General features: G+C 46.0%; 1 protein-coding gene across 7 annotated transcripts in view; it reads right to left on the reverse strand.

Annotated features, from left to right (window-relative positions):
- Nucleotides 1–15,793, reverse strand: part of PBRM1 (polybromo 1) — a 98,906-nt gene that overhangs the window by 14,195 nt on the left and 68,918 nt on the right. For all 7 annotated transcript variants that reach the window (XM_029051173.2, XM_029051169.2, XM_029051170.2 and 4 more), the window contains 8 exons: nt 14,490–14,675; nt 13,818–13,975; nt 10,333–10,599; nt 6,087–6,232; nt 4,512–4,669; nt 3,962–4,145; nt 1,747–1,957; nt 246–447 (listed from right to left, as the gene is read on the reverse strand). In XM_029051173.2, coding sequence (XP_028907006.1) covers nt 246–447; nt 1,747–1,957; nt 3,962–4,145; nt 4,512–4,669; nt 6,087–6,232; nt 10,333–10,599; nt 13,818–13,975; nt 14,490–14,675 — 1,512 coding nt within the window. The remainder of the gene's footprint in view (nt 1–245; nt 448–1,746; nt 1,958–3,961; nt 4,146–4,511; nt 4,670–6,086; nt 6,233–10,332; nt 10,600–13,817; nt 13,976–14,489; nt 14,676–15,793) is intronic.

The following is a 15,793-nucleotide window of genomic DNA, read 5'->3' on the forward strand; positions in this document are numbered from 1 at the left end:
CTTATTTGGGTACATTTTGGGAAAAGAATGATCAGATTTTGGCCATGGGCTGTGTTGTAACCAGGTGACTCAATGTTAGACTCTAACCTGTTGAATACGTCCATATTTTAAGCTAAAAATGCAAATGCTCGATTTGATGACAAAGGAAGTTAAAATTCTCGAATGCGTTGCCATGAAAATTCACTACCTGGTTTCAGAAAGGTGTTAGATGACATATTTGTGACTGAAGTCTCCACCGTATTTACCTTCGTATTCTGCTTTCTTGGTGGCCTCTAAATTTCTCCACTCGGTTCCTACAAGCCTGCTGAGCTCGCCAAAAGAGTAGTCTGGGTGTTGAGCTTTAATCACGGCTCTCATTTCACTGCTAAACAGGATGTAGCCACTCATATTGATCTTCCTTTTTGAGCCTTCCTTCTTTGTGCTGCCTTTCACAGACTTAGGAGTGGACTGTAAGGTAGAAAGTTCTCAATTTTATAAACTGTTATTGAAGTTGGTTAACTGCCTTAGATTGCTGGTCTCCAAAACACTGACTGTGGCTCCCGGTTGCAAGGATGCTACGGATCTGCCAAGTTTCCGGCTGAGCAATAATCTTGGGATAACTTTTAACCACAGGTGGTCTTCTGGGTAGCATGCAGTACCTACATTCCTGCTTATCTGGTCTGCTAGCACTGCATTTTGGAACGGCACCCACCTAATTCGGGCTCGGGAAGAGGAGTCTAAGGGCTGAAATGACCATGATGGAGCCTCCCATCGTAAACGATGGACAGGCATCGGTCCAGTCACAAAAGCTGTAGGACCGAGAGCCTGCGCGAAGGAACCGATTATTAGCCAGTGGCTCGTGCGGCGCCTCACTCGCCCTCTCTCGTCCCCGCCAGTCGTGTCCCCGCCGGGGCAGGGAGTGCAACAGGTGAGTCGGTGGGCACGGATGCAGACCACTGCGACGTGCCCGCAAGAAATTTACGGCGGAAACCCATTAACGGCCGGGGTGACCGCAGCCTAGTGCGACGCTGCGCCACACGCCCCCAGACCGGCAGATGCTTGCCGGGGTGGCCGCCGCGGTCCTCGCCGCCCACGTTAGCCAGATAGTTTCAGGATTCCTGTTGAGCCTGTCTACTGAGCGAAAGGCCCTAGGTGGTTCTTTCGTTGGAAAATTTTCACCACCAATGGCAGGGTCCCAGCAGGCATTCTCCTGCTTCTGGCTGTTTCACCCTGCCTCACTGTGGGTGAGGTGTGGGTTGGACTGTTTTTCGGAGTAAGAAAAAGATACCAACGTTTCCCTCAGAAACACGAAGTTGGTTTGCTAGACAAGGAACGGATAACGAGGCTTGGGTCGTAACTAGATAATCGGTCCTAAGAAAGCCAAAGTGTAACAGCACAAGTACCTTTTCCTAGTGTTTCTTCAAGTGTTTCATCAAGATAAAGGAGAAGTGTTTCTAAAATTTAAGTATTTGGACGGTTTTGGTTGTTTTTTTTTTTTTTTTAAAAAACTCAAATTGAAAAGGTCTAAAAATACATTCATTTTAAATTGGTCTTTGCCTTGCAAGCGTGCCTTTGTGGAAGCCCTCAAAGCCTCCCACTGGAGAACTCTCACTAACAGATTGTGGATAGTCTGTTGGCTTAAAATTTCACTCAGCCTTTTCAACACTGAGTCGTACTCACAATTAGGATTTTTCTTTGCAACTAGATTAAAATCATCCAGTCTGCCTTCTCCTGCCTGGTCTGTGGCCAGAATCAGGTCATCTTTACCTGTGGTGGAGTATAAGGCATGATGTCTAGTTCACTGGACAGCGGAGTCTGAAGCTGAGGCAAAGAGGGAGCTTCAATAACTTCACCTTCCTCTTCTCCCATCTCCTCGATATCATCATCGCCCCCTTCTAACTCAGCAAATTTTGCTTCTAGCAATTGGATCTTCTTCTCCAACAGTGGGGAAGGCTCCTTCTGAGGAACTATGGGTTTTCTAAAAGAAGCGACAAAGTGATGAATATGATCAGCTACCATTGTACAAAATGGTGACTCAGAGAGCCTCCCCTTCAAGATAAGCCAGAAGCAGCAGTGACACGACAATCTTGTTTCCTTTTCTTTCCTTTCGAAGCTTCAGGAGTCACTCTCCTAGGGCTGTCTCACACATGACAATCTGGTCAAAAGCCAAGATCATCTTCTCCAGACCCACTGAGAAAGGTTTTTTGAATCTATGTGGAACGTGGCAGCTTTCTACTAATCAAGACACCAAAGATTCAGAGCCCAAACTCTTTCACCTTCACTTTGGGAGCAAATGAATTGGTTGCATTGGCTGCTGTCTGATAGATGACACTTTCCCTAGGCTTTCTTTCACTAGTCCAACTCCATATTTAACATGGGCTGCTTCACAGGGCATATTTGGTTCGTTTAATGTCCTCGTGATTTCACTGGTAAATCATTTTAATTACGGCACAGCCAACTTGCTCTCCAAATCTACCTGGGACCCTATCTCTGACGTCTTAAAAATATCTCCTCCAATCCTTCTCCCTTCCCTTACTACCATCTTCACTTTCTCACTCTCCCTTTCTTCTCCTCTGCCTTCAAACAGGTTCAAGTCTCTCCTATACTAAAAAAGCCTTCTCTGCCTCTCACCACACCCTCCAGCTTTTGTCCCATCTTCACTTCTCCACCAACTCCTTGACTCACTGCAATCTGGCTTCTGCCCTCTTCACTCCACTGAGATCATGCTCACCCAAAGTCTCCAAGGACTTCCTTCTCAGCCAGGTGTAAAGGGTACTACTGTCCTAATCCTCCTTGGTTATTTCGCTAGCTCTGGCATCATGTACCGCTCCCTTCTTTTGGAAACACTATCCGACCTTGGCTTCACTGACAGAGTACTCACCTGGTTCTCCTCCTACCTCTCTGGCAGCTCTTTCTAAGTCTCCCTGCTGGTTCTCCTTCTGCTTGGTAACCCTTAACTTGGGTTGTCTCAAAAGACTGTAGTTTGGGTCCTCTACTCTCTGCCTTTACACTCAATGCACTGGGGGAGGTCCCCTACTCCTATGGCTTCAGCCACCTCCGCTAGGAAGATGATTCTCCAATCTACCTCACTAGACCCAATCTTTGGACCTGCTCTTCAACCTCACATTTCCTCTTGCTTTCAAGACTCTCCACTTGGATAGCCCACTGGTATCTAACACGTCTAAAGCCAAACACATCTGCCTTCCTAAGCCCACATCTCTCCCTAATCTCCCCAATGCAGTTGGGCACATTATCCAGAATGTTTCTCCACGTGTCACGTTTCCAATGGCAATTCACTGCATTCCATATCAGGCAGAAACTCCTGATTGGTCCTATGGCTCTCAACTAGCTCTCTCCCTTTTCCATATCTGCACTCTTCACCCACTACTTCCCAATTTAGGCTCTCTGTTCCTCCCTAGTTTACTTTTTCACTGTGCCTTGCTCCCGTCTCTCCCGGCTCCAATCCCTTGCTCATCCCTTGCTCAATCCCTTCCTCTTACAACTCTGTCCCTTTTCAAATCTGTCAGACCACAACTTTATCAATCTTTGAAACACTCCTGAAATCCCACCTCCCCCAGGAAGTATTCCCTGATCCATTTCCACTACCTCAGGTCATGCCATCCCCACAGGCAGCCATTCTCAGGACTTAGGTAAGTTATAGCCATCATTAGCACTTATATGTACAAACTGATTTACATACTCTATCACTTATTCATCTAATTATCTTTCCACATTTTCATATTTCCAGATGTATCTTTGGTCTTTCTCTTGCTCCAACCATTTATAAATAATTTGTGTCTGCTTGTTGCCCCCATTAAATTGGAAGCTCCTTGAGCGCAGGGACCGTGTCTTTTACTTCTGCGGTACTCTTCCAAGTGCTTAGTACAGTGCTCTGCACACAATAAGTGCTCAATAAACACTACTGATTGGTACCACCTTACTGCTAAGAGTGAAAGAAACATTTAAGTTTCTCATATTTTACCTAAAGTAGTAAATTTCATCATCTACTACTTTTGCAGAGAGTGAAAACCTCTTCAAGCCTTTGAATTTCTTCATCTGTTTGTCGCTCTCGTTATAGCGGCTCTCGCAGAGCAGAACATCATTTTCTGGTATTTCTGTTGGCCTGCAGGACAGGAAGTCCTTGAATGACAGTACGGCGCACTTTCCTGAAAAGGTGAACGGGAAAAATTAAACCTTCCTTGTAAATGTGAATAAGGAGGCATTATCAATTTTAAATTGTTTATTTGGGTGGGGAAAAAAAACCCAACAAAAAACAAACCTCCCAAAGCTAAGTGAACCCAGTGCCTAACTTGGAACAAGGACAAAGCCAGAAACAGTTAATAATGTTAGAGCTGCTTAAGTATAACAAAAACAGGGAGTACTAGCATGAAAACCTAAATGCAAGAAAGACCTGGAACCAAGGGACTTAGTTATCTGTGTGTTTTTGGTACATCAATATAAAAGTGACCTGAGGAAAGAACTTTAGTCTCAAAAGCTCATCGCCAAACGGACATTAAGAGCGAAATACTTACCCAGAATACAGGTCATAGGGCACGTTTCTTCCAAGTTACTTAGAAATACTTCTTTCTTGTAGAACATTTTAGTTGGCTCATGTTCAGTTTCTTCAGGGTGAATGAAGATTGGGCCAAAGAAATATGCTGCTCCATCCCGAACCCAGACCTTTTCAATTCTACAAAGAGAACGTTCCAATAAGGTAGAGGTCAGATGTGAGCCAATTTTAGAGAACCGAGCTAAAGCTTTCCCGTATACTCTCCCAACTCATTAGATCAATGCTCTGCATTCAGCAGGTGCTCAAATACCATTTATTGGTATTTATTTAAAGCCTTATTAAAAGCACATCTCCTCCAAGATGCCTTCCCTGATTAAGCCCTCATTTACCCTACTCCTTCTCCCTTCTCATTTGTTCTGTTTAGTCACCCCACCCTCAGCCCCACAGCACTTATATACATAGCTCCAATTTAATCTCTGTTTTCCCTTCTAGATTGTAAACTCCTTGTGGGCTAAGTACATGTCTACCAAATCTGTTATATTGTACGCTCCCAAGTGCTTAGTACAAGTGTTTTGCACAGAGTAAGTGCTCAATTCATATGAGTGATTAACAAAGCACTGGATATTGATATCTGTTGAAAATAACAATTTACTAGATGACATCTCCTAAAGTGCTTTGGATAAGGGAATAAGACTATCAAACAGTGCCTGGCACATAGTTAAGGGCTTAACAAATACCATTTAAAAAAATGCTTGTGGCAAAAATCAGAGATTTGGTCAAAGCCAAAAATCCCTTCCAAAATAGTTTAATTTTGGGGGTGGGGTGGGGGGGCACAGGCAAAACCCCTCTAAAATTATATTGCTATATTTTTTCCCTGCTCTTGCCTTCTCTGCCCCAGCTCATCTGCCTTAACACAGATACACGTATATTGTAATATTCCAGGGAACAAGTGAGCTCGTTATGGACTGGGAATGTGTTTGTTGTTGTACTGTACTCTCCCAAGCGCTTAGTACGGTGCTTTGCACACAGTCAGCGCTCAATAAATAAGACTGAATGAACTGAATGAATTGTAAGATCCTGCGTAGGTTTTGACCCAGCCAAGCAACAGAAAGGTGAGCCATGCTGCGATGGAGCTATGGAGAAGGACTGAGGCCCTTCCAATATGTGAGATAGCTATAGGGTGGCATACAGCACGCAAAATGCATGATGCATATGTGGAAATCAATGAGGACTCTTTGGAATGTCATATTCCAGCCCAGGAACACCAATGTATGTATGTGTAAGACACCCTATCGGATCCATGCAGCCAGATCTGACCAAAAGTAAAACAGAAAAATGCCGTTGGGCCACTGAAGGGCCCTCAAATTTTGACTCGTGAGATTCCAAGTATACAGGGCTAGCAGATACTCTCTGCACAGCTAAATGTGTTACATTCGATAACCATTCCTCTAACTCCACCTTGCAGAGCTACTCTCTTCCTGAATCACTGTTATTTTTACATTTTTATACAGGTTACCTATGAGAGTAGACAAGCTTCTGCATCCTCTGTTACCCATTTCACCATTAGAGGTGCAAAATTTTAAAAATCACTACCAACCTGCCCACTCGAGGCCGCACCAAGCCATGGGACTTGATGAAAACACAGTCCCCGACCTTCAACCACATGTCATTGTAACGGAGCTGCTCGAAGTAGTGGCAGCCAGGTTCACCGTTGGACATCTCCACTGGAACATCTTCCTTCTCCTAATTAAAAACACACAATTGAACTCTTCTGTAAGAAGGGCAGCCGACAACAAGGAGAAATGCCCGAGGGGAGGCGAAAGCAAAGTGCCTTTCCTGGGATCACGGATTTAAAGAAACCATCATCCGCCGCAAATAAGAACTGTCTTGCGACTGATAGCATTGGGCCAGCTCGGACACCCATTTTCCTTTTAGGCAAGGTGGTGTCACTTGGCCAGTAGTGCATGGTGAAACTTTCTTGCCGTACTTGATTTGGGGTCACTGGCGATGATGCATAAAAGCTTGAAGTGTCACTTCTCTTTACGATGAATTCCTTTTTTTTGTAGGAAGACGAAGCTAAGAGGGATGTCCCTGCATCCTGCCTGATTCCTGCTTGGCTCAGAGAAGAAGCATTAGCAGGGTGGAGCCCCGGCAGCTCTTCTAATAATAACATTAATAAGAATTGTATTTGTTAAGTGCTCACTCTGTGCCAGGCACTGTACTAACTGCCGAGGTAGATGCAGAAAATTGGGCTGAACAGTCCCTCACAGGGCTCACAGTCTTAATTCCCATTTTACAGATGAGGTAACTGAGGTAGAGAGAAGTGAAGTGACTTGCCCAAGGCCCACTAATCACCCCCGACACCATGTGGGGCACCTATCCTGCCTCATCCTGGCAGTGGCAGCGTTGATGCCCAGACTTCCTCCTCTCACATTATTACTCTGGTATTTGTTAAGGGCTTCCTTTGTTTCAATCACTGCTCTAAGCGGTGGAGCAGATACAAGTTAATCAGGCTGGACACAATCCCTGCTCCACATAAGGCTCACAATCTAAGCAAGAAGAACAGGTTATTTAATCCCCCTTTGACAGCTGAGGAGACTGAGGCACAGGGAAGTTTAGTGACTTGTCCAAGGTCACACAGCAAGCAATTGACAGCGCCGGCATTAGAACCCAGGGCCTCTGACTCCCAGGCCTGTGCTCTTTCCACTAGGCCACGCTGCTTCAACAATGTGAGTGACCAGTGATCATCCCGCCACACACTGGAGAGTCCACCACTCACCATATGGGTTCCTATGCTGCCTTGCCACAGGGCCATGAGGAGAAAACTGAAGTGGCCACTTGTGGGCTTGGCTGCTCCTCTGACAGAGTGCTGAGGCTCACCATCCCTAATCCCCCTCATCTAGGGCTCTCATCCTGCCTTTCTCCAGGCAGATCAAAATGGCAGTTTTCCCTCTCAGAAGTTAAAATGTTGGGGGGCAAAGGGCCAGTGCAGTGAGGCGCCTGAAACTCATTTTCTGTACCTCTTTATGTATTTATTGCTGTCGTCTTTTTAAAAATCTTTTCTGTCTTTCCTTAGGTATCCATCGCTACGTAAGCACGGTGCACGTGAAGTATAGAATGAAGAGGGGACAGACTGGAGGCAGTGATTGGGGAGGAGGGATCAGTCAATCAATTAACGGTATTTATTGAGCACTTACTGTGTGCCAAGCATTGTACTATGCACTTGGGAGAGTACAACTCAACAAGAGTTGGTAGACACATTCCCTGCCCACCACGTGTTTAAGGTAGGATATGACAAGTGTCTGGCCCAGTGTGGTGGCCATTTGGAGGGAGAGAAAAGGGAGGATTTGGAAAATGCTGTGGAGGGAAAACTGATGGCGTCTGGTGACAAACTGAATATGTGTGTTAAAAGAGCGGAAGGAGTTGAGGTTGTGGGCTTGAGACACTGAGGGGGATGGTGGTGGTGTCTATTGGAAAGAGAGGTGGAGGAGAGGATTTGGAAGGGAAAATGAGAAGTTCAGTTTAATACATATTGAGTTTGAGGTGCCAGCAGGACCCCCACACTCTAAGCGCTAGACTATAAGCTCGTTGTGGGCAGGGAATGTGTTTGTTGATTGTACTTTCCCACATAGTAATAATAATAATAATAATGTTGGTATTTGTTAAGCGCTTACTATGTGCCGAGCACTGTTCTAAGCGCTGGGGTAGACATAGGGGAATCAGGTTGTCCCACGTGCTGTGCACACAGTAAGCACTCAATAAATACAATTGAATGAATGAATGAGGTATCTTGGAGGCAGGAGGAAAGGTGAGATTGAAGAGAAGGAAAAAGGCCTTGGCTAGGGACGTAGATTTGAGAGTCCTCCGCATAGATGAGTTATCAACCAGAAATTAGGTTCATTCTTTATTAATTTCAGAGAGTCCGCACCAAACTACGAAGAGAGATGAGAAGAAAGGTAACCATGACTTGGTTTCTTTTGCCACCGACAGAGGCCCATTCCTGGGCTGGATGGATCATGGGACTTATCCAATAATAGCATTGCACATCTTGTGTTTTGCCTACATAAGCCATTTAATGTTTGTCTAAAACTTTCTTTCCCTGGGGAGTCTCATTCAAGCGGCAGTTGCAACTGCTTTTAAAAAAAGCTGTACTACGACATCAACGAGCCACAGTTGAGATTGCTTTTCTGTTTGAAACCAGCTTCAAATATGCTAACACGTACTAGCCAACTCGTGGAAATTTTGTGGGTGACAAATTGTTTTAGTTGCCCTTCGGGGTCAGAGGCAAAGCTACAGACAGTGAACTTTCTCCATGAGCGAGGACGTATGGCCAACAGTTCTTTCTACAGTGTGCACATGGAGGGAGATTTCTGCTTCATGGCTGTATTTGAGAAGCAGTGTGTGGCTTAGTGAGAAGGAGCGTGGCTCAGTGGATAGAGCAGGATCTTGGGAGTTAGAGGATGGGAGTTCTAATCCTGCCTCCACCACTTGTCTGCTGTGTGACCTTGGGTAAGCCACTTCACTTCTCTGTGCCTTAGTTTCCTCATCCGTAAAATGGGGATTAAGACTGTGAGCCCCGAGTGGGATAACCTGATTACCTTGTATCTACCCCGGTGCTTAGAACAGTGCTTGGTACACAGTAAGCTCTTAACAAATACCATCATTATTATTATTACTCTTTGCAGAAGAACACTGAGGGATTCTGCCATTTCTGCAGATGTCTTCCTCATCCACAAATGAGGGCGTGGTAGGGCATGAGTCAGTAGACATTCTCTACTGATAAAGCCTCTGTAGGGTGGCATTTAGTCTCTCATCACTGGTTGCTCAAGTGCCAACTTGTTCTGCAATATCACGATGCAGACACTGCATCTTTTCGGGCAAGATCATAAAGAAGGAAGGAGAACAGGTACTGAATCCCCATTTCGGAGATGAGGGAACTGAAGCCCGGAGAGGTTAAGTGACTTGCCCAAGGCCATACAGCAGATAAGTGGCAGAGTGGGGATTAGAACTCAGGTCCTCTGACTCCCAGGCCTATGCTCCTTCCCCTAAGCCATGCGACTTCTCTAAACACTAGCACACCCAGCTCTCTCATATTGCAGGGGTTGTGCCCCTGTGCAACTTTGCTCTTAGGAAAAGTTATGCTGAAGTACTTGGCCATTGTATGAGAGAGATGAGTCGAGGACAGCATCAAGGTTATGGGCTTGTGAGATGAGGGAGGATAGTGGTGTTGTCTATAGTAATGGGAAAGACATGGGGAGGGCAGGGCTTGGGTGGAAAGATGAGGAGTTCTGTTTTGGACATATTTAGCTGGAGGTGCCGGCAGGAAATCCAAGTAGAGATGTCCTGCAGGCAGGAGAAAATAAATATGAGACTGCAGAGGAGAAAGGTCAGGGCTGGAGAGGTAGATTTGAGACTCGCTTGCCTAGAAATGGTAGATGAAGCCATGGGAGTGAATGAGCTCTACAAGGGAGCGGGTGCAGACGGAAAATAGAAGGGGATTCAGAGCCTTGAAGGGACTCCCGCTGTCAGCGGAGCCTGTGAAACTGACTGAGAATGAGCGGCCAAAGAGATAGGAGGAGAACCAAGAGAGCGCAGCAGTGTCAGCGAAGCCAAGCTTAGCTAACGTTTCCAAGAGAAAGGGGTCCATTCTATCTTTCATTGAGATCTGTAGCCGCCCAGCCCCGCCTATTTCAAAACCAAAGACATTTCTTTCAGTGAATCTCAATTTTTTCCTTTTAAACTTTTTTTTAAAGTCATTTCCCTTATTTTTATTGGTGTCGCAAATGGCAAAGTATTAACTGTATGAATCTTGAGAGGCTGTCAATGTCTCATCTCCCACCTACCTTTTCCAGGTTAAGCAAAGTGTCTCCCATTTTGTTGTCCTCGGAGATTTCATTGTGCTTCTCATCGTCCACCTTGTCTGCATTTGCGAACACCGAGGCAACCCGAACCACTGGCAGGGGCACTTCCCGGGGCACGAATCGGACCGAGCTGATAGGCATAGTCCACAGCTTAATCTTTTTAAAGGATTTTGTCTTGGCAGAATACCGTGACTCACAGACGTAAACGTCTTCATCTCTGAAGGTTTCTGGGCATAACTTAAAGTATTCCTGTTTAGTGGGAAAAACAAAACAAGAAGATTAGACTCATTTTCTGGCAAGTCTTCCAACAGGGAGAAAGATTTGGCCGTAGTTTGTACACGAGACTTCTTAAAGGAACAAAAAAATAAAGATTAGCATAAGTTTTCTATGAACAAGGCACTTAATTGTGTAAACATTCTTGAAAAGTGATGTTTAATAGTAAAACTTTTTTTAAGTTTATAACTATAAGCAAATCAATCAATGGTATATACTGAGCACTTACTGTGTGCAGAGCACTGTACCAAGCACTTGGGAAAGTACAATATGACAGAACTGGTAGATGTGATCCCTGCCCACAAGGAGTTCAGGGTCTACAGGGGGAGACAGGTGTTAAAATAGATTAGGGATAAGGAAAATAGAGAATCAGAATATTTACATGAGTACTGGGGGGCTGGGGTGAGGATCAGAGTGCTAAAGGGCACAGCCAAATGCATAGGTGATGCAGAGGGGAGGGCAGATAGCAAATTAACATTCCTATGTCCTCCTTTAATGTGGGTTCCTAAAAAAAAAAATAATCAGTCCACATCTCCCCACTCCTCCAGAATCTCCAGTGGTTGCCTATCCACCTCTGCATTAAATTTCTTACCAAGAGCTGTTAAAGCACTCAATCAGCGTCCAGCGCCACATCCCCACCCACACAACTTTCTGATTTCCTACTACAACCCAGCCTGCACACTTTGCTCTATCATCAACATAATCACTGTACTTTGATCTTTACTATCTCGCCTCCACCCCCTTGCCCACCTCCTCCTACTGACCTGGAACTCCCTCCCTCTTCAGGTGTGATAAGACCACCACACTCTCCACCTTCAAAGCCTTACTAAAAATCACACCTCATGCAAGAGAACTTCCCTGACCAAGTCTTCATTTCCCCTACTCCCTCTTGTGTCGCTCATGCACTTGGATCTGACCACCTCGACACCGCCCTCTCTGCTAAACTCAACGCCCTCCTTCCCCATCCCTCTGGAGACTTTTTAACATTACCCCACAGCTCTGGATCACCTCCACAATCCGCTTCCTTTGCTCCTGTAAATGAGCTGCAGAGCGCTGCCGGCAGAAATCCCATCAGGCTGATTCTCAAATTCATCCTTGCCTGCTTTAACTCTGCCCCCTCCTCCACTCAGCAACATTATTTCTCCATCCTTATTAACTCCCTTGTCCTGATATGACTGAATGATGCAGTGTCCATTGCTCTTGCCGGTTGTTTCAAATATTTAACACCCCCCCTCAAACCCTGTCCCCGCTCTCCTCCCAATCATTTGCTCCCAATAACCTGGCCACATGTGATTGATAAAATCGAAACTATCAGGCACGATCTCCCTAAAACCCCCTCCGCACCTCTCCAGTCCCTCCATCCTTTTCTACTCTCCCATATTTCCCAGCAGTAGCTCAAGAGGCGATCCCCCACCTCTTCTCAAAAATCCACTCTCTCCACTCGAGCCTCCAACACCATCCCTTCACACCTTATCAAAACACCTGACACCTCCCTTCTTCCCTCTCTAACTGCTATCTTCAACTGCTCATTCTCCAATGGCTTCTTCCCCACTGCTTTCAAACATGCTCAGGTCTACCCTACCCTTAAAAAAACCCCTCTTTTAACCCCACGGTTCCCTCCAGTTACCGTCCCATCTCCCTCCCACCATTCCTCTTCAAACTCCTCGAGCGAGCAATTTACACTCGTTATCTCCACTTCCTCTCCTCCAATTCTCTTCTTGACCCCCTCCAATTTGGCTTCTGCCTCCTTCACTCCCCAAAACACTGCTTTCTCTAAGCCACCCATCCAAAGGCCTCTACTCCATCCTAATTCTCCTTGAGCTCTCAGCTACCTTTGACACTGTGGGCCACCCCTTTCTCCTGGAAACATTATCTAACCTTGGTTTCACTGACACTGTCCTCTCCTGGTTCTCCTCCAATCTCTCCGACCACTCCTTCTAGGTCTCTTTTGCAGTCTCCTCCTTTGCTTCCCACCCTCTAATAATGGAAGTCCCTCAAGGCTCAGTTTGGGGTCCCTTTCTATTCTTCAACTACCATCTCTTAGTGGATGATTTTCAAATCTACCTCTCCAACCCTGAACTTTCTCCTTCTCCGCTGTCTTGTATTTCCTCCTGCCTTTGGGACATTTCTACTTAAATATTCTGCTGACACCTCAAACATAACACATCCGAAACAGAACTCCTCATTTTCCCACCCCAAGATCTGGTCCTCCCCTATCACTTCAGACAACACCATTATCCTCCCTGTTTCACAAGCCCATAACCTTGGCATTATCCTTGAGACATCTCTCTCATTCAACCCACACATTCAATCTGTCACCAAATCATGTCGGTTTTACCTTCACAACATTGCTAAAACACGTCCCTTCCTCTCCATACTGCTACTGCTCTGATCCAAGCAGTTATCATAGCCCACTCTGGCTCTTGTATCAGCCTCCTCACTGACCTCCCTTATTCCTGTCTCTCCCAACTCCAGTCTATACTTCACTCTGATGGCCAGATTATTTTTCTAAAAATCCGGTTCAGTCCACGTCTCCCCACTCAAGAATCTCGAGGGGTCCACCCCCGCATCAAACTGAAAATCTTTACTATCGGCTCCCCCCTTTCTCCCCCCCCCCACCTTACCTCACTGATTTCCCACTACAATCCCGGGCGAACACTTCCCTCCTCTTACGTCAACCTACTCGCTGTACGTTGATCGTCTATCTCACCACCAATCCCTTGCTTACATCCTTCCTCTGAAATGGAACTTCCTCCCCTTCACGTATGACAGCCGATGATTCTCCCCACCTTCAGACTTATTAAAATCACAGCTCCTTCAAGACGCCTTCCCCAACTAAGCCCTCATTTCCCCATCTCCCCCTCCCTTCTGCATCACCTATGTACTTGGATCTGCAATCTCTAAGGACTTGATATTCACCCCACCCTCAGTCCCACTGCACTTATGTACATATCCATACTTTATTTTGTGTCTGTCAGCTCCCTGTGGGCAGGGATCCTACCTACCAACTCTGTTTTATACTCTCCCATGCGCTTAGTACGGTGCTCTGCAAATGGTAAGCGCTCAAATACCATCATTATTAGAAAAGTACTCTCAGCCAGCAATCACTAAGACAATGAAGTTAATACTTTCTTGAGGTTTAGAAGATTCAGTTTTCTTGTAAAGAGCAAACTTTTTGACAACCAGTCTCTCACCTTAACAAACATGACCACACATTTGCCTAGAATTTTGCTAACCGGAACCTTATTGTAATAGTCACTCTTAAAAACTTCTTTTTCCAGAAATTTTCGTGTAGCAAGGTGGAATGTTTCATTTGGTCGATAAAACCAGCATCCGTACAACCATTTTTCACCTACGAATAAGCAGAAGAACCATCATAAATGTACACTGCATTTTAATTTGCTTTGTTACAAGCCCGGCATCTACATTTTTGGGTTTTTTTTAACCTGTATTTGTTTAGCGCTTATTCTGTGCCAGGCACTGTACTAAGCGTGGGGTAAATACAAGGTAATCAGGTTGGACACAGTCCATGTCCCCTATGGGAGTCACAGCTGTAATCCCCATTTTATAGATGAGGGAACTGAGGCCCAGAGAGATAAAGTGACTCGCCCAAGGTCACACAGCAGAAAGGAATGGGATTAGAACTCAGGTCCTTCTGACTCCCAGGCCCGTGCTCCATCCACTAGGCCACGCTGCTTCCCACACCCTAGCAGACGGGTGGCTGCCTTGGTAGCCGCTGTCATCTTCGCGGCCCAAGCTTGCGGGGCTCCTCTCCAAATTCACCCGCAAGGGACTTCCTCCCTGGAAAGAAAAAGGGAACATCGCACGTAATACCTGCCGGGGGGGGTGTTCTCGAATGGACTTACCGGTAGAATCTTCCCAGAGTCTCTCGATACAGACTATGTGAGGTTGCAGGTTGGCCTCCGCGGGTTCCACGTAGACGTAGTCCCCAACGTGGTACATGCTATTCTTAAAACTGCAGTCCTGGCTGTATGTGCGCTGTAATGCCGACAGACCCGCTCCTCCAGAAGTGTCTTCGCTTTTTTCGGCTTCTAATTTCGGCACGGAGAGGAGGAGACATGATTACTACAGCACTGTCCGAGGCTTGGTTTTACCCTGTCCTTAAAACGCTTCCTCTGCCCTCCTGGCTTTGGGTTTCCCAATTTCAGCTCTCCAGACAGCAGCCGAATGGGTAGCCTGCTGGCGCTTATTCTCCTTACTGTGGTTGCGTTAAGGTGAGCACAGCCTTGATGTTAAGAGACTGACTATGTTCCAGAACTAGGTTCACGATCTTGTCTTTTTTTAAAATGGTATTAGTCAAGCGCTTACTCTGTGCCAGGCACTGTACTAAGGTACCGGGGTAGATACAAGTTAATTAGGTTGGACACAGTCCCTGTCCCATATAAGGCTCACAGCCTTAGTTCTCATTTTATGGATGAGGTAACTGAGGCCCGGAGAAGTGAAGTGACTTGCCCGAGGTCCCGCAGCAGACAAGTGGCTTAGCCGGTATTTTGTGGGGAGGGGCCTGGAGGGAAAGAGATGAGAGATGAATCAGGGAAGGTCTCCTGGAAGAGATGTGATTTCCGAAGGGCTCTGACGACAGGGAGAGCATCAACAATGGTATTTAAGTGCTTATTATGTGCAGAATACTGCACTAAGTGCTTGGGAGAGTACGAGAGAATTAGCAGACACATGCCCTGCCCATAACGAGCTGCTTATGCGTGCAGGGCGCTGTACTAAGCACTTGGAAGAGTACGATCCAACAGAGTTGGTAGAGACGTTCCCTGCCCACAGTGAGCTCATGGTCTGTCGTCGGCGCGGTGAAAGGGGTTAGGGAGTTTCAGGTTCAGGAGGAAGAGAGATAAGGAAAAAGGAGGCCCAGTGAGTTGTAGCCCAATATTTTCGGATGCTACAAACTCAATTATTGAGTGGATTAGCTAAAACCCTCTTTTTTGGCATTTTCACTGCTCATTAGCAACTCCACCAGTGGTGAGGAAGGGAGAGGAGGCAAAGTCCAAATGGCTTTTGCTACTTGTTAATAGCTCAAATAACAGACTCGGTGATGAGGGGGCTAAAACTAATGGCTAAAGTTAATTTCCTGTGGATTTCAATTATGTGTGCCACTCTTGGCTCCTTCTATGCCTAATCTGCATACGTACCAGATGTTTCA

The sequence above is a fragment of the Ornithorhynchus anatinus genome, chromosome X1, assembly GCF_004115215.2.
Source record: "Ornithorhynchus anatinus isolate Pmale09 chromosome X1, mOrnAna1.pri.v4, whole genome shotgun sequence".
Classification (NCBI taxonomy): Eukaryota; Metazoa; Chordata; class Mammalia; order Monotremata; family Ornithorhynchidae; genus Ornithorhynchus; species Ornithorhynchus anatinus.